This window comes from Rhinolophus sinicus, chromosome 5, assembly GCF_057876585.1.
Source record: "Rhinolophus sinicus isolate RSI-liver-muscle chromosome 5, RSI-T2T, whole genome shotgun sequence".
Classification (NCBI taxonomy): Eukaryota; Metazoa; Chordata; class Mammalia; order Chiroptera; family Rhinolophidae; genus Rhinolophus; species Rhinolophus sinicus.
The window spans coordinates 30,331,537-30,351,389 of NC_142505.1; the positions used below are offsets into that span (position 1 = coordinate 30,331,537).

At 34.7% G+C, this 19,853-nt stretch overlaps 1 protein-coding gene across 6 annotated transcripts in view; it reads left to right on the plus strand.

The window, feature by feature from the left end:
- The window catches only part of ANKRD28 (ankyrin repeat domain 28), a 149,671-nt gene that overhangs the window by 17,670 nt on the left and 112,148 nt on the right, over positions 1 to 19,853 (plus strand). Inside the window, exon 2 of one of the 6 annotated variants that reach the window (XM_074312813.2) lies at positions 15,367 to 15,447. The exons of 4 other annotated variants lie outside the window; for them this stretch is intronic. In XM_074312813.2, coding sequence (XP_074168914.1) covers positions 15,430 to 15,447 — 18 coding nt within the window. In that variant the 5' untranslated portion in view covers positions 15,367 to 15,429. Of the gene's footprint in view, positions 1 to 15,366; positions 15,448 to 19,853 lie in introns of those variants that run through there. One more of the 6 variants, XM_074312815.2, reaches the window with a different exon arrangement.

The window sequence follows — 19,853 nt, forward strand, 5'->3', positions numbered from 1 at the left end:
GTATATTACATCTTTAGATGTTATAAGCCTAACAGTTCTATGATTGTTCTAGGCAGTTACCTTTTAAATCAAGAGAAGAAAGAGTAAAAAGTATATGTATATTTTCTATATTGTCATTTTTCCTTTACCTGTAGTTACCTTTGCCACTGTTCTTTATTTTTTCATGTAGATTCCAGTTACTATCTGGTGTTACTTCCTTTCATCCTGAGGAACTTCTTTTCATCTACAGAGGGTGCCCAAAATAGTATACACATTTTAAGGAAGGAAAGCTGTATTAGAATTGTCATACTCAATATATACCGGTAACAAAAGATGAACACAAGTCTCGTTTGACTTCTGCAACTACAAGAGGTGCTCAAAGTGGTTACCATCAGAATCCTGACACTTCTGATTACGGCGAACTACTGGTTGAACAATGCTGACCGAAGTGTCCGCTTGTATACATTTTTTTGGCACCCCTGTATATCTGTATCCGAAGAGTACATGTTAGACTTAGCCCCCTCCCATCTTCTCACTTGGGGGGATCATGCTTTTTGATCTTATACATGGTAATAGTTGAGTAAGGACTGCGAAGGCATGGCAGGAGATGAGGTGGTGGGGAGTATGTAGGGGCCAGTTCCTGGAATATCATGGGCCCCATATTGAAACGTACAGCTGTGGGGAGCAGCCATTGGAAGATTTTATGCAGAGTTCTATTATCAGATTTGAGCCTTGAGGAAAGAACTGGATTCTGAATGCTTTTTTAGAGATGGTAGTGACATACTACAGGCTGTAAGAGGAAGGTGGATCTGCCTTTTTCTCTGAAATTCCTTCTTTTTTGTTCTTTTGGGCAATTAAAAGCTGTTTATATCCAAGTAGCTACTCCCTTGCAGGCATAAAATATTTACAGGTTTGTGAAAGAGTTATATGTACATACTCGTATATAGTTTGTACAGTGGGAACCATGGGAGCTATCTATGAAGTTTGTGAAACAGCTGTTTGAGAACCACTGTCATAGGATGAATGGATTGTTTATTGTTTGTGTATGTGGATGGGACATGTGTTGAAGCATTAGATAAACATCTTTTGGCATCTGACCTTTTAAAAAATTTTTTAAATTTTAAAGCCTGGTTGTACATAAGCGGTACCTTTCAGTAGTTTTGATATGACAGAAATGTTTGGTTGTTTTCTTCTTTGATACTCACAACTTTTTTTTTTTAACCATGTAAAGAATGTGTAAGAGGTTTTGTTTTGCTTCTTAGGAAAAATTGAAGAGCAGAAAGCTTATTTATTACAGGTTTTTGCTACCAGTTTTTCACAGAAGTATAAAATTAAAGGGGAAAAATGTCCTCCCCTCCCCTAGACTCTCCTAGATTCTGTAAACAATCCTTGTGATTGTCAACTTGTCAATGGATGTTTTTTGTTTTGAGTGATTTCTGTAGGAGACAACCTTGTTTCTGTACTACTGTCATTTATTGCCTACAGTTGCCTTTAGGAGTACAGGAGCTCTTTTTTTCATTATTCATAAAATCATTAAACTTTGCCATTTTTAAGAGTTTAACATAGTATTTTCATTGAACTGGTGGAAGTTAGACTTGAAACTGTGAGGGGATTACCTACATAGTCTTGAACTTAAAATTTCCCAATGAGTAAGGGCCACGTTTTTGCCCAGCACCAAACAGGTAACAAGGAATTTAGGCATATAATTTTCACTTTCTTTCTAAATACTAGAATGCAAAATAACATTTGTTTTACTTACCATATTCAATACTTTGATAATATCTTGGTGAACCAGCATTTTCCAAATGACTGATCACACATTGGTAAAGATACATGCAAAGTGCATGAATGTGAAAAAGTAAGAAAAGTTCATTGATTTAGTTTCACATTTCACATTGCAATCAACCAACCCTTAAGAGATACCACTCATCATGTTTTAATGTAGTGTCAAAGAAGAGTATCCACGATTATCTGCAAAGGCTTTTATAATATGGTACCATTTTCTGTGGTTATGAGTTACAGATTTTCTTCATATACTGAAGCAGGATAACTACCATAGACTGAATGCAGAAGCAGCTGTGTTACTCTGGCTAGCTTCTAGTAAGCCAGACATTAGAGGAATTTGTAAAAATGTAAAACAGTGTCACCCTTCTCACTAATGTTTTTAGAATAATTATTTTCATAAACTCATTTACACTGTATGTAGCATATTAAGTAAATTACAAATAAATATTTAAACATTTTCTCAGTTTTAATTTTGAATGCAGTAGACATCGACATAAAGTAAACAAAACTGTTTAGGGTCCTCAGTCATTTAAAAGTGTGACGGTTTCTGTTTTTTTGAACAGATGGCTTTCTGAGATTGGTCCCTTAGATATTGTTGAATCTAAGTTTGTGTCTCTTGTTGGGTTAGGCTACCATAGGTTAGAAGATTTAAATCCCTTGGCTTTTGATCGACAGTGCTGAGTACATTTTTAATGTATAAACTATATAGCAGAATTTATAATGGTTAAATTTTGACTCCACATGGCTGAAAAAGCATTACTTACAGATTAGATGAGTAGAGAATTGTATCTGGAAGAATGACAAAAAGAATTGCAGGAAATGGTATTCTAGAGGTAACAATAGGCAAATGATGATGGAAAAACCATTATCTTATGAAAAAACATTATCTTGTGAGAGTCTTAGAGAAGTAAGATGAGATTTAGCAAACACTTTAAGTGTAAGAGATTGCATACCAATAAAAGGGGGAGATTATACAAACGTTAATTATTGACACACATTCTAGCTTTGTCTAACCATAAAGATATCATAGGTTTTCTGTTTCTATAAACACTGAAAATAAGCTCTGTGGGTTTGAGTGGATTGTTGATTGGTTAATATGGGAAGTAATTTCAGACATCATTTAGGAGAACCTTATGATGTAGAGGAAAAGAGACTTTCCACAGATACCGTGTTTCCCCGAAAATAAGACCTAGCCAGACCATGAGCTCTAATGCGTCTTTTGGAGCAAAAATTAATATAAGACCCAGTCTTATATAAGACCTGATATTATATTATATCATATTATATTATACACGGTCTTATATTAAAATAAGACTGGGTCTTATATTAATTTTTGCTCCAAAAGACGCATTAGAGCTCACGGTCTGGCTAGGTCTTATTTTCGGGGAAACACGAATTTTCTTACATATATAAAATTAATCAGGATTACCTTGATTTAGAGTACTGGTCTTCGTTAAACCTTTGTAAAGGGTAAGTAAGTTTGGCTTGTGTTTAGATAAGGCTTTGAGAGATACCTGTGAAGTCAGTGAACAAGTGCTGTGTGGTATGCAAAGCTGTGGGAGGTCCACAAGAAATCTGTCAGGGAGCTAGTGAAGCCGAAGCTGAATGATAATGAATGTCTACTATACATTTATATATATGAGTACACACACACACACACACACACACACGTATATATAGTTACAAGAAGTGGAGGACAGCATTAGGAATAGAGACAGTGGAAATGTAGATTGGGGAAGGGGGGGTTATCACTTTGGGAGGGCTATAAATGATAAATGTCTAACTATTACATTGTTTTATACACCTGAAACTAATATAAAAAAAGAAAAAAAACAAACTTAAAGGAAATGACTTCTCCTTTTTAATAAAAAGATATTATTGTTTTTGTTAAGCTTATTTTGTTAATATAATTTTTTATGTGTAGTCCTTTAATTCATGGGAGCCTTATTACTCGTAGTACCCTCATAAGTAGTAGGGATTACGAACTAGAATATTAGGAAAAGACCATAATTTGTTTTTTTCAGTGCTAGTACAAACAATACTTAGCATTGATATTTGTATACTTGGATATTTTTCACTTGTTAAATGTGAGAAAGTTCTATCTTTAAAAACTTGGCTTAAAAAAAGATATTTTTTCTAATCACTGGGGTTCTTTTGGGGAAGCATTAAAGTAGATATAGTTATCTCTTTAAATTCCATGTTCGTTTTTTTTTTCTTGTTATACTCTGCTTTCCTTACTTTAGATCATATGATTTATACTTACATTCCTATTGTGTCTAAATGGGAACATGAGATACTTAGGGGCATAGGTCTTCATAAAAGTTTGTGTGTGTGTGTGTGTGTGTGTGTGTGTGTGTAACAGAATATAGCAAGACTACCTCAGGTGTTTAAAAAAATTCTCTTTCTAAAAGTAAGCAAAAATATATTATCCTAAATGCTAAATTATTCATTTATTTAAAAGCAAAAAAAAATATTTTTTTCTATTAGGTTTTTATTGTGGTAAAACATAACATACATAAAATTTATAATTTTAACCATTATAAGATATACAATTCAGTGATATTAAATACATTCAACATTGTGGTACAGCCATCACCATCATCCATCTCCAGAATATTTTTCACCTTCACAGAATGAAACTCTGTACCTGTTAAACATTCCCTGCATCTCCCAACCCCTGACAAACACCATTCTGCTTCATGCAAGTGGACTCATATTTGTCCTTTTGCGAGTGACATATTTACTTAGCATAATGTCTTCAGGGTTCACCCATATTGTAGCATGTGTCAAACTGTCCTTTTTAAGGCTGAATAATATTTCAGTGGGTGTGCATGCCACATTTTGTTTATCCATTAATCTGTACATGGACACTTGGTTGCTTTCCAAGTGTCCTTTTGGCTCTTGTGAATAATGCTGCCATGAATGTGGGTATATAAATACCTGTTTGAGTTCCTGCTTTTCAGTTCTTTTGGGTACATCCCCAGAAGTGGAATTGCTGGATCATATAGTAATTCTGTGCTTAATTTTTTGAGGAAACACCATACTATAATCTATGTATTAATGGCTGTACCATTTTCATTCTCACCAGCAATGCCCAAGAGTTTCGATTTCTCTTCATCCTTGTGAACATTTTGTATTTTCTGTTTTGTTTCTTACATCCATTCTAATGTATATGAAGTGGTATTTGGTGGTTTTGATTTGCATTTCCCTAATGATTAGTGATGTTCAGCATATTTTCACGTACTATTAGTGCCAGATGCTTATCTTTGGAGAAATGTCTATTCAAGTCCTTTGCCAATTTTTTGATCAGGTTGTTTTCTTTTGTTGCTGTTTTTGAGTTGTATGAGTTCTTTATATATTCTGGATGTTAATCCCTTATCAGATATATGATTTGCAAATATTTTCTCCCATTCTGTAGGTTGCTTTTTCACTCCATTGATAGTGTCCTTTCATGCACAAAAGTTTTTAATTTTGGTTAAGTTCAATTTATTTTTTTTCTGTTGTTACCTGTGCTTTTGGTGTCATATCCAAGAAATCATTACCAGATCTGGTGCCATGAAGCATTCCCCCTGTTTTCTTCTAAGAGTTTTTATAGTTTTGGCTCTTGCGTTTAGGTTTTTGATCTATTTTGAGTTCAGTTTTGTATATGGCATAAGGTAAGGGTCCTGCTTCATTCTCTGGCATGTGTATATCCAGTTCTTTCAACAGCATTTGTTGAAAAGACTGTCCTTTCTCCCGTTGAATTGTCTTGGCATCCTTGTTGAAATCATTTGACCATACATACATGCAAGGGTTTATTTCTGTTCTATTCCATTGGTCTAATGTCTTTAAGCCAGTTTCACACTGTTTTGATTATTGTAGCTTTGTAGTGAGTTTTGAAATCGGAAAATGTGAATCCTCCAAGTTTGTTCTTTTTTTGTCAAGATTGTTTTCACTATTCAGAGTCCCTTGAGATTCCATAAGAACTTAAGGGTGGATTTTTTTTTTTTAATCTGTGATAAAGGTTCTTGGGATTTAGGCAGGAATTATAGATTCAATTATAGATTGAATCTGTAGATTGTTATGTGTTGTATGGACATTTTAACAATATTAAGTCTTCCAAACCATGAACATAGGATATATTTCCATTTATCTGTGTCTTTAATTTCTTTCTAATTTCCTTTTTGATTGTTTATTGTTAGTGTGTTAAAAAAACTGTTTTTCGTGTGTTGATTTTTGTATCCTATAATTTTGCTGAATTCATTTATTCTAATTTGTGTGTGTGTGTGTGTGTGTGTGTGTGTGTGTGTGAGTGATATCGTTAGGGTTTTCCACATGTAAGATCATGTTGTATGTGAACAGAGATAATTTCACTTTTTCCTTTCTACTTTGGATGCCTTTTTGTTTTCTTGTTTGTTAGTTCTAACGGAGAGCGATATTAACTAGAAAATGGTGTGTGTGTGTGTGTGTGTGTGTACGCTAATCATCTTGCTGTCATATCAACACGTGACAAAACGAAATGTAGTGGTTGGTGCGAGGGATATGACAAGGAAGCCTCTGTTTCAACGGTTCCACACCTGGATTACATTTCTGGCCATAGGTGCATGTTCAGAGGGGAGATACACTTGAAATCATGTTATATGGAATGATTAAGGCAAATAGGAATGTAGGGCAATGGGAGGCATCATGGTTGCCTCAGATATTTGGAAACCTGCCATGGGGAAGCAGGAATGGACTTTTATCATGTCAAATTAAGAACAAGTGAATGAAAACTACAGGAAGTGATTTCAGCTCAGTATAAGGAAGAACTTTTCTAGTTTATAAAATACTTCTTCTTGGAGATAATTGAGCATTGGTTTGATTCCCCTGAAATTCTATGATTGTGAATAACAGAAAATCACCTGTTATATGCCAGGAACTTTCATAATATGATGAGTGTGTAAACATTTCTAACTTTACTGGTGAAAAAAGTGAGATATAATGAGTTAATGGTCTAATAAAACATTTCTATCTTTATGCCTATTATGTCCTAGAATTATACTAGGAACTTTATGAATTTTTTTTTTGTAAATTTTACTTTAGTCTCATTTTATAGACGAGGAAACTAATTCAGAGGTTATAACTTGCCCAAGATTTATTGCTGGATAACTGATCAAGTAAGGATTTCATCCCATTATAATAGTTACAACATTTGCCTACCTACCATGTTTGTGTCTTATGGAAACTTTTGGGTTCTCTCTCTCCATCTCTCTGTCCCTTACCACATGGTTCTAATGGGATGTGCCGGACGGAGTCCTCCACTCCTTGGTCACCACCCCCCACCTCCCTTCACACAGGCCAGTCAGAGTTCCCTGGGAGTTTTTAACTGAAACTAGGGAATAGAGTCCTTCCTCTGTGGTGTAGTAGTTCATGTCCATGTCCATGTCCACCATTCTTGGAAGGAAACTGGTCTGCACTGGTAGAGAATGATGCCCACTGTCTAACAAGTGAGTGTCTTGCCTGTTTGCGTGCATGCTTCCCATTGTTCCTGATGCTCATCTGCCTTCCTTCCCGGCCATGATTTAGTTATTCCACCCTCCTTCTATGTGGGACGGCCCCAGTAGCTTTCCAAAAATTGATTTTTGGAATCATATTTTGTGGTTTTTCAGAATTCGTGTTTTAAAAGCGCTGGATCTATTTTACCAAATGAAGGCTGTGGTGTATACGGTAATCCCAGTGTCTGACACAGGCAGAGCTCTTCTGGTTGAATAGTGTGTGCAGCCCTGGCTCTTCATACTACCTCTTTTCTGCCCGCTTCTTGGTTATTACCTGAGGCACTTTGATGTGATCTAGAAAGACTTTTTTTCCCTTAACCTCCTTATTTCTGCTCTTCTGTGTTGGTCCTTAAAGACAAGAGACATTGCAGCTACTCTAGGATGGATGGAGGGAAGAAGGAGAAAGATGGGGAAGGGGTTTATGCTTATTAAACACTTTAAGTATACTGAGTGTTTTATGTGAATTTGAGGTAAGTGGCATTATTCTTACCACAGAGAGATTAAATGACTACCAAGGTCACAGAGCTAATCCTACATCTGTTCTAACTCTAAAACATGACCATTTCATGTCACTACTAGAGTGGTTACCTCTGCAATAGTTCATATGTAAGATCAGAGTTAGTTGCATCTGACTTCATTTAATAAAAGACAAAGGTTAGGAGCAGAAATGAGGAAAAATGGTTCTATAAAGGACTAAAAGGAAAGGAAACACAAAAATGATAATAGGTCAATGTTAATAACTGATTGAACTATACTCAGTGATACCAATACCCAGGGAATGCCGTATCAACCAGACAGCCCAAGTTAGAATACTACCTGCATCTTTGCCTCTAGAAATGAATGACTCTCAAAAGACAAGATAATTTTTTCTCGAGAGTTAACAGAAACAAACTATTTTTCCTTTTCCCAAATGTAATAAAAACGTGTGTGTGAAGTTTCTGAAGGGCTTGGCATTACAAACTGAAAAGCACAAGTAGAGCAGGGGATAAAGGGTAAAGTGAGTTTCTTTCTTCCTTCCTTTTTTCTTTCCTTCTTTCCGTCCGTCCGTCCGTCCGTCCGGTCTCTCGTAGGCAGTTTATGTTAATAAGCAGACAACCCTGGAAAAGTGTTCAATTCTAAAACTTGCATTGCCTCAATATTTAAACAAATAAAAAAATGACACAAACACAGCCAGGGTTTAGCATATTTTTGGTAATTGTCTGAGAGCAGTACATTTCATATGGTGTTTCTCACAGTCCTTACTGCAATGCTTTGTGATAGGAAGTGAAGTGGTGACCTGGTGGACCTCTGGGCCTGCGTTCTCTTCCTTAATCAGAGCTCGATCTGTTTGGGTCATCTGTCTATACATTCTCATCAGTGTGTGTGAATACATATACATGCACACGTATATAAGATGGAATCACCTGAAATATTAGTTTTGATGAAAGGATACTCTCAGATTCCAATTACATGTATCAGGACACTGTTTAGTAGGGTTGACTCATTATTTAGGTGTTCTTGTATGTCTGGAATTTGCAGTGTTTTTGCCTATAATACTATTTGGATCCAATGTTAATGACTATTGAGGTCCATGTCTGTAGAAATTTTTCAGGTGATTAGAGATGATGAATTTCATACTTTGTTTATAAGCTGCCGGTTTTATCGGATCACAATAGTGAAAGTGACAAGTTTGGTGCAGGTTGATAAGCATGTGTCTTTGGTACATAGTATTAGTAATTCAGCCATGATAATATTATGAATCAGATTTAATAATAGTAGTGCAGAGTTTCTGGAAAGGGGCTCCTCAGGCTTTAATTTTTACTAAATAATTTTGTGGAAAGGCAGCCTAAGTTCACTAACTAGAAAGTGACATAATTGAATTTTATAGGACAACCCCCAAATCGGAACTGTTTTTTTTTGTTTTTTTTTAGCTTTAATGTATATGCACAAACATTTCAACAATATAGGAAATCTTAAAATGACTCACAAGCATATCAGGCTTGCGTAACTATACGAAGAACCCGTTAGTCCTAATTCATAAGTATGTGTCACATGGATCTGTCTTCTTCCCACTTCCATGGTCGTGGTTCATGCAGTCATCTCTCACTTGAATTAATGTAGTCGTTCTCTTACCTGTCTATCCTTTTCCAGTTTTGTCTTCATTTCAGTTCATCTACACTGAAGCCAAGCAGAATGATCTTTCTTGAAAAATATTTTGTAATCAGATTGAAATTTTTAGATACATACCGGTAGGATACGATACAATTCAGCAGAAACCTGAGTACCTATCACCAGGAATAAACAGATGTTAATACTTTGCCATGTTTGCTTTGTGTCTCTTAAAGAATAAAGTAGTTACCATATACGGCTAGAGCTGCACATCCTTCCTTGGATGTAAACCACCTTGAAAGTTGACATAATATTCAGTTATTTGCACTTATACTGTATTTACATATCCATAAACAATATCATAAACAATACCTACTGTCATTTTTTTGTTTTCTAAACTTTTAAATGGTATACTCGATGTCTTTTGTAATGTTTCTAAAATTGATCCATGTTGATACATTTGTTATAGTTGCTATATCTCGCATACAAGGAAACCATGGTTATTCTTTTAACATACTGAAGTTTTCAGCTATTACAGGTAGTGCTGCAGTAGACGTTCCGGTGGAGTCCCTGTGTCCATATCAGAGTCCCCTGAAAGTACATTGTGCAGGTGGAAGTAGACTTGCCGGGTCGTAGGATATATACATGTTCACCTGTACTATGTAATTTTTATTTTCTCCAAAGTGGTTGTACCAACATATTGCCTCTTTACTGTCATACTTGTTGATAATTGTTTTAGTTTGACTTCAGTTTTTACAGTCTGATGGATGTTATGTTTGAATTTAATTTGCATTTCCCAGGTTCCTAGTGAGATTGAATATATTTTTATATTTTTTAACCAGTGGAAATTTTTTGTGTGAATTGCCCATTTTTTTTTTCACAATGTGTTGTGTGTGTATGTGTATGCTATGAATTTTTTTGTTGGTTTTGTTATATGTACATCTCAGTATGTTGCTAACCTTTTGATTTTGCTTTCTTGTTCAGAAATTTAAAATTGTAATATAATCATAGTTGTCGTTTATGTTCTTTATTGTCTTCCTTGTATAAGAAACCCATCAAGTTCCTAAAAATATTGTTTCTTCTAAAAATTTGTAATGTCTTTACCCACTTAGTTTTTTGACCCACCTGGAGTTTTATATTTGTGTACGGTGTGAAGTTCCTTTTTTTTCCAGAATTGACTCTTCCTTACCCTTTGATTTTCTGTATACCTTTGTAAAAATTTCGAATTGCATATAAACAGTTGAGCTTAACTGGTATTCTGTTGAAATTGTGGATTTAATTTGGAAAATTGACATTGTATTGTAAGTCTTTGCTTAACGTCATCAATAGGCTCTTGGAACTTTGGTGAAACAATGTGTAATGAAACCAATTTTACCATAGGCTAAATGCTGTAAACAAGAGTTAAGTTCCTATGGCATCTCATCAACCTTATAACAATGTGACATTGAATGAAATGACCTTATTCAAGGACCTGCTCTACAATATTGAGTCTGGGATAAACAAGATTCTCATGCAGCAGCCACTTCAAACCTCATGCCTGTTGCTGGTGCATGCATTTACTCACAGTTGCCACCAGACAATACTGGTTCTCCTTTTCTTCATTAAATCCTTTATGAGTGTCCTTCATGGGCAAACACTACCCTTGAATCATTTGGGGAAAGGGGTTCTGGGAAATGTAGTTCCACACTTCTGCCCTGTGATGTAGAGAAGATTATAGAATCAGGTATTGATTGGTGATGCAGATTTTACAATAGGCAGGACAACCATATACAAATTTGTTTTCATTTTCCTCTCCCTTTTCACACACAAGATGGCTTACTTGACTGTTGTATACTGCCCCTGCAACTGATACATTTTGAAGATCTTTTTCAGTGGGATGTACATCCGTAATTTTGCTAACTATTGTCAGTTGCCCTCCACGGAGGCTATATCAATTTATATTTCCACCTGTAGTGTGGTATTGTCTGTTGTTTTGCATCCTCGCCAACTTTGCATCCTGTCCTCCATTATAAATGCCTTTTTACCTTTTTTGGCCAGCTCCTTGTTTAAAGACCATTATCCTGGCAGAAGTGATACCTGACAACATGGGTGCGTGCGTGCGCATGCCCACGCACACTCAGGTCACCCTGCCTCACTAGATTGGCTGCGTTACACTCTGTGACTGTATAATGTGTTTCATTAATTAAGCACATGTAAATATTTCCTTTGTGCTTGTGTTTAGGCCTGGGCTTTCTTAGTTCTCATTGTACTATATCCTTTTATCACGAACACACTGTGTGTGTGCTTGTCTCCTTTATTAAAACTGTAATTCCTTTAGAATAATGCTGGGCTAGCTCTTAGTTGCCAGCACGTAACACATCGTAGCAACTCAGTAACTGTCAGAATGAATAATACATAATTCCAAAAGGAGGGTATATGCAGTTTTATAACCTTTTAATTTAGCAAAATACATTGCTAGATGCTTTACATGTATTAACATGATTCCTCACAAAGCTATATTGTTATTTCGTAAAAAAGTGTGTTTGTCAAGGACACATTATTAAATACGGAGCCTGCCATGTCTAATACGAGGTCAAACCCACCTGCATCTCATTCCAGTCACGTTTCACCTACTTGCTACATAATCTTCCTAATTACAACTTTTAACGGTTGCATCATATTCCACCAAGTTGATTTACCATTCTCTTTCTCTGTATTTGAGTAATCTGAATTACTTTTCAAAGAGGATTACATTTCCAGTGTTAGATTCAGTATCTTTCTAAGTGATTGTTCTGTATTTCCTAGATCCACACTAGGAAAACAGCGTACGTAGCTACCTACCTCATCCTTTTTTTATTTATTATTTAGGTAAAATTCACAGAACATAAACTTCACTATTTTAAAGTGTACAATTAAGGGACACTAAATACATTCAGTGTTCTGCAACTATCAAAACTATTTAGTTCCAGAACATTTTCATCATTGCAAAAGGAAACCCTATTTATTAAGCAGGTATTCCCCATTTCCCCTTGCCCGCAGCTTTTGGCAACCACTAATCTGCTTTCTGCCTTTGAATTTGCTTCTTCTGGATATTTCATATAAATCATCAAAAAAGCCTAATTTGTTTAGCATGTTGTATTTAAATATAAGGAAACGTATATATTTACATTTTTAAAAGACTGTCTCTTCAAATATTTGAGATCTTGTGAGGAGTCACGTTAAGATGGAGAAAATACCTGATTCTGGCTACTCTCATGCTGCTTTACTCAAGGTGTTTTTGGCAGATTTTGAGGCATACACTATTAAGTTCCTTTTGCTTTTTTTATAGTAAACTTACCATTCTAAGAAATCGTCCGTTTAGATCAGTGATAGATTAGGTTTGGCAATATCTGGACATGTCTTTGGTTGTCACAACTCTGAGTGGGGGGGATGCTGCAGGCATCTAGTGAGTAGAGGCCAGGGATGCTGCTGAACCTCCTACAGTGCACGGGACAGGACTCTATAAACAAGGAATTATTTGGCTTCAGATGTTAATCGTGCTGACTCTGAGAAACCCTGATTCAGATCTGCTAGATCTTCTAGATTCCCTAAATTGGCTGTTATACGTATTGCTCTCAAGTTTAATGACTAAGTTTGGACCTAACCATTTTAACTTATTTTAACTTCTCTTTTTGAAATAGTGTGAGTAGAATCATAGGAAGATGTCGATTTAATATTGCAGCATTCTCTTTTTTTGAAATAATCACTATATAATTGATTTTCAATTTAAAAATTTTTAATATAATTTAATTCTTAAGCTTTGTCACACAAAGAAGAGATTAATGAATCCCTGTGAATTGATTATCCAGCTTGAACAATTACCAGCATTTTACCATTCCTCAATGTTTTGGGGGGATTTTGAAGTAAATTTAGTATGCATTACATTTTCTTTGTGTCAAATACCTTTTTAAAGTTTTTCCTTTTGAAACATTTTTTCTTTTGAAATAACTTGATATTTCAAAAGAAGAAAATGACATTAAGGCAATCATAATACAACAAATAAAACTGTTACATTTCCTTCTCTAATTTTTTGTGTAGTGTTTTTTATTGTAAATTATATGTGGAGGGAAACTAATATTTTTGGACTGCGTATGTTTATAATATAATATTTAGGTTCTCAAGCTAGTCTTTTACTACCCCAAATTACAAGTCTGGGTAAAGGACTATATGAGAGATTTCATGTAAGTTTCATGAAGCCAGAAATTATTTCTCTTGTTCACTGCTGTATTCCTTGTACTTAGCACATAAGTAGTTATTAAGTGATTATTGAATAAATTCTTCATGGGGTCAGAGGTTAGGCTAGCTGGATTTGGTTACAGTGAGAAAACGTAACTTTTACATGATTTATACGTATTAGTCCAAGTGCAAGTTATTGCAGTTACTTTTTTTATATAAACATCAAGAGTCAACATAGTTTTGGAGGCAATTAAATTGTAAATTTAATTGTAAATGCTGTAGTAATAGAATGCTATTGTTTTCAATTAGTTAATCTGGAATTTGCTCATGATATTGTTTTGAGCTTAACTATTAACATAAGTTTGAAGTATAATTGTTAAAACCTGTAAAACATCATTTTTCATTTGTAACTCTTGTTAAAAATACATACCGTGTTTCCCCAAAAATAAGACCTATCCGGAAAATAAGCCCTAATGCGTCTTTTGGAGCAAAATTTAATGTAAGACCCGGTCTTATCTTCGGGGAAACACAGTAACTCAGGGAAGACTACCCTTGTATTGGTAATAGTGCAATAGATAAAAGTACCCAGGAAATTTACTTTCTTTTGTATTTGCTGCCACCAAATGGCAAATTAATATTACTATTCTGTTACACAAATATGGTAGACATAGTGAAAGTAATGGAACTTTAATATTTCTTTACAAGGTTAATTTGTTTATAAAGAGTTTTGACAAGAGGAGAATAACAAATCTATTATGTTTAGCACTGTAGCTAATCTTAACTGTAGCTATCCACCTGAGTAGATAGGATGGTTTCTGTCTTCTAACATCCTGGAAAAGCGTACGAGAACATAGCGGTAATCACAATGCCAATGATAAAAACCGATGATTCTTTCAGACTAGTAAGAAATGTAGTTGACAGCGTACTTTTTTTTACACAGGGAATTTAATTCTGACGTTTGTTCTTCCTAGGTCATTGTTTGAGAATTATGGCTCCAGAATATTTTAGGCCTAATTTTATTTATTTGAAAATAAACCATTTTATTAAAAATAACTTTGGGATATGATCCTGGAAAAATTATTATATAAGAATAAAAAAAGAAATAGAAGCTACCCAAATGTTTAATCTCAGGAAATTCGTTAAATACAAGATACTGCTTTTGAATGTAATGTTACCTACTGCGTTTCAGTGTAATCATTGAAAGTGTTTTGGAAGAATATGTAAGGGCATGGACTTTGTTAAGTGGAGGGAGACGGGGAGAAGCAAGTTACTGAACAGTAAACATCACAAATTTTTTAAAAGTACATATATACAAAATAAGTACCAGTGTTTAATCTTTGGGATATATTGTGATTTCTTAAATATATGTATTTCTAAAATGAACATGTTTTAAATATCCGGAAATTATATACATTGAATATTTTATACTTTATAGAGAGTTTCTTAGATGAAGACATCCCCATGGAATTATTTGATTATGTTACAGTGAATGTATTTTAATAGTGTTTTTTTTAATGAGGATGTCTTCTTGCTAGCAATTCTGAGATTCAAACCCCACTTTTGGAGTCTCCTCTGAGAATACACAAGGATTGGTTCATATATAAAGAAAACCTTTAAAAAACTGTTGTGTTACCCACTAATATTTTTCTTTCTTGATAGAAGGGTAAAACCAAGTTCTGAATTAGTAATATTTTAATATTACCTAATAATTCAATATTTTGTTAAGGTACTGTGTTATTTTTATAACATAGCCCTTCATTTCTAGTGTCAGCATATTCTTGCTTTTGATATCTGCTTTCTGCTACAGGCCTGAGAGTCTGAGAGTGGAATTGAAACAATACAACTACTGCTTCCACCAGAGGAAAATAGTATGGGGATTCCTGTTATGGTAGGTTATTTTCTGGTGGTTTCTCTGCAGGAATATAGGGAGCTCTTATAATTCATTAGTTCGTTGCTATTTATTCCTACTTGTTTGTTAAACTTAGCTTTCATACTTAAGTGTCTGTGAAAAATACTTAGTGTCAGCCAAAATATTTTTTTGTAGGCATTTTGTTTATAAGTGTGCTGGGCCTTGTAATCCTGGAAAACTTAGTATAGCAACCTACTTAGTAACTCAAATAGATTTTTAGGGGAGGGGGCTTAAAAATCTCTGTTGTGACTTAGAGAAGAGTATATAAAATAGCTGAAAATAATGGTACTGCAATTAGCTTTGTTTTATCCTGAAACAGTAATAAATTACTAGTTGTTTTCATCCATCTCTTGTCCAGCTGTATACATCACCTTGCTCATAGCTCCTTCTCTTACATGTTATATGTTTGTGGCGCACACTGTAAACGTGATCAACCATTCAGTGATCACTGGGGAACCTCAATTATGTGCGTGACTCCTGTGTTTTTAGCGAAAGTAGTTTAAAAATCTCAGAAAACCTATAGATGTTAGACTGAAGGCACTGGTGAAGACAGTGTAAGCTAGTTGAAAGCATTGGCATTGTTAGGCTTCTTATTTGAAATTCAAACATATTGAAAGATTCTGTAGAAAGGAAGAAACTATAACTCAGTTATTCACTTCTTTACCATTACCGAGCTGCAACCTGCTGCAGTTTTTGTTAAATATTTTATTATCTAAACAGTAATACCATTTGATAGTAAGTAGACTTGATGCGGTTGTTTCAAAGCAAAAAAGTCACCTTTATTTCTATATAATTTGTTTCCATTATAATTTGTTCCTAGTTAAATTAACCTTGTTTTTTTTTAAGAAGAGGAAGTGATTAGAAAGCTGTTTTGTTGGAAGCTGAAAGATTTTACCTGTCTGTATTCTGTTAGGAGGAGAGCAGATTATTGGGAAAACATTATTTGTTAGGTTGTGTTCTTCAAATTGGAAGATTTTCTATCACATTAAAGTTTAATATTCTCTTCAGAAATTCTGAATTCTGTATGAATTAACCAATTGTGAATCTTTACTTGGACTTTCAGAATGATCTCCCAAATTAAAAAAACAAACAAACACATGATGCCTCTCATTTGTTGTTACCTGGAATGGCTCTTGCTGACTAGAATTCCACTGGAAATTCACCCCTCACACACCTTAATTTCTCTTCTTTGTAAAACCATTTTCTAACCTCTGGCTCAATAAAGGCTTTGGATGAATCTTGAGATACTCCTATCCTAATTCAGTCAATCATATAATAGGCAAGTCAGAAAAAGAAAAAATGTCAAATTTGAGATAGTAAGAATAAGATCTGATTGGGAAAATGGTAACAAATAGCAGATGCTATCAATATCATATAGCCCGTATATTTTTTCTTTCCTGCTAATGTGTGTTGGAGAACATGCACAGTCACAAATTCAACTACTTTTGTTATGTGATCACTGTATAAGTTGTAATTTTCATCTTTACCACTGGATGGTGCCTTTGCATTGGTTTCTGCAAACTTTCTAAAAGAATAGGAATCATTTTAAAATTTATAAAGGAAAATGAAATTAAAATAGTAGTATAGTTGGTCCTATAGATAGGAGAATGAAAACTGGTGACACATAGGTGTCATTTGAGACATACTATGTAATTTAATTATTTTTAAAAAGATAAATCCTTGTATATGAAATGGTGAAGAGCTATACTCCTGACTGTATTTTCTAATATCTTTAACGTATCTTAGAAACATTTCAGATGTTTTGATTTTTTTAGGTGGTTCTATAATTTAAATGATATCTACGTAGCTAAACTACAGTTTCTTAATTTGTAATGTTAGAAAAAATACAACCAGCTCACGCAGGCTTTTAAAATTGTCCTTGATGATAATTTTGTCTTTTTCTGTTACCCAGTAGCCATTTGAATTCCTTTCATTGAAGCATTTTATTTCACAAATACTATATTAAAAAAATTTTTTTGTTAATTACCAAATGACTTTTTGATAGTTATTGTGCTTGAATGAATTGATTACTTAGGTCAGTAGAGTTTATTTGGAATCGTAACAAGGTTGTGGAGATCCCAATTCAAGGAAATAAAATCTCATGTAATAAAGCATGTACTTATATTTTAAAAGGCAAAGTAAGTACACTCTAGAACTTCAGTGTCTCTAAACACCTTTCCCTGTGTCCTTCTTTCTCCCATCTTATCAGCATTATTTCCTTTTCTGCATTATTTCAATCATTCCTTGAATGATTATTTATATGAAAACAAAATTATAGAAACAAGCCATCTTAAATTACTCTTCCTTGTAGTCTGCTCTTCAAAGCTGTGTGATAGTTTCTGAGGTGTGAATTTAGAGGCTGATAGGACCCAGCAAGTGTAAATTCTCAACAGTTCTACATTCAGTGCCCAGCTGTCTGTGGGTTACATGGCTTTGGCTTCGCAGGTTTGCTTCTTAACAATGAGTCTTCACCTGGGCAGTGTTTAAGTTTTGGTCCTAACTCTTATTATTTATTGGAATGTGAACTTCTGTCATTCAACGTATCTAGGACTTATTTTTCTTACCTGTAGTGATTGAGTTTAACAAATCGTGACTAAGGAGTAATGTTACTCAGAAAAAAACAAATAAGTAGACTTACGAAGGGAAGAATAAATTACCCCATTATCCTGCCACTGATTTAACTAATCTACTGCTGTTGCTTTAAAAAAACCAAACCCTTTTGATCTTCATTATTAACATAATTAGAATTACATTGTGTATGGTGTTGTGTTCCACTTAACATTTCTATGAGTATTGTCCCATGTTTTAAAATTTTAGTTTTAAATATTCAATTTCATTTTATGTTACATGCTATCTTTTAAATCATTTAATTGTTCAACATTTAGGTTGTTTCTAATGTTTTGTTATTAATGGTGCTTCAATAAAATCTTAATAATATAAAGTTTTGTAGGCCTCACATTATTTCCTTATATCTACATCCTTGCAAGTAGAAATGCTAGTTTGAAAACTTTGAAAGATTATCAGCGCTATTGACAGTGGTTGGCAAATTTTTTCCCCCCAGAAAACTCTCAGTTTCATTCCTTTCCCCATCCGTTGTGGCATCTGGCTTAGACTTTGCAGTAGCCTATTATTTTCTCTGTCTCGGTATCATGTCACTTTCGGGTCATCCTTCATACGACACCCACAGCGAGGCCTCTGAGGTACAAATCTGATTATGTCACTTGTTAATTTAGTTGCCTCCCCATCATTCTGCAGGTGAAAATGTACATACTTTAATGGGGTATTCAAGGCCCTTCATGATTTGGCCACTGTCTAATTTTCCAGCCTTATTTTGTGCAGTCCTGCTATCTATTTTGTGGATAAGCAGGTAAGAAGGGAGCATTCTAGGCAGAGAGAACAGCATATACAAAGGCACAGCTGCATGAAATGACGTGGTATATTTGAATCGCAACAAGTGCATGTGTGTATATGAAACTTCAAGACAGGATAGTGGTGGATGTCTTCAGGAGTGTCATTTAATAAACTTTCGTTGACTGAATAAAAGGAAGCAAATAACATTTTATCTGTGATTTGGAAAAGTAACGGGTGGTATAGAAAATTGTTAATCAGGACTCTTGGTTACAAATGGCAGAAATCAAAACATAAAGTGGTGTAAACGCCAAAGGAGATTTATTGGCCAGGCATTTGGAATGTTCTGCAGAGCTAGATGCAGGACTTGGTGACAGTGGATTCTCCATCAGCCCCCGCCCCGCAACCCTTTTTAAACTTTGCCCTTTTTTTCCTCCTACAGGCAGTTTAGCTTATATAGTCCTTACTTATAATCCCAAAAGAAAAGAGAGTATCTTTCCTGGTAGCCTTGGCATGAAAGTACAGTCCTGAGGAAGACTTTGATCATATGTTCTCCCCTGAACTACACATGTGGCTAAGAGTAGGTAGGTGGTACTCTGGCCAGTCCTGGGTCTCTTGTATATGTCTGGACCAGATGTACTTCATAAAGGAAGGGGTTCTTGTGAAAGAACCTATGTCTGCTGCAAGGATGGATAGAACTAGAGAAAGGAGAGCCAAGAGTTGAGTGACCGTTTGGAGGTGGTTTTGATAAATGAGGGCTGAAGTGGATCTGAACTAGGTCACTATGAGGGAAGAAAGAGTTCAGGAAGATTTTTATTAAAATGCCTAGAACTTAGTAACTAACTAGAAATGGGAGATGAAGTAAGGAAAGGCTTCAGGATAATTATTTTTGTGTTTTGGGGTTACTGTGTATATGGTAATGCCATTACTATTAACCAACCTGAGAATTTCAGAGAAAGAATACTTTCGGGGGTGTACTAGAGATGATAAGTTGAATTTTGACATGCAGAGTCTGAGATAATATGGAATATGCAGAT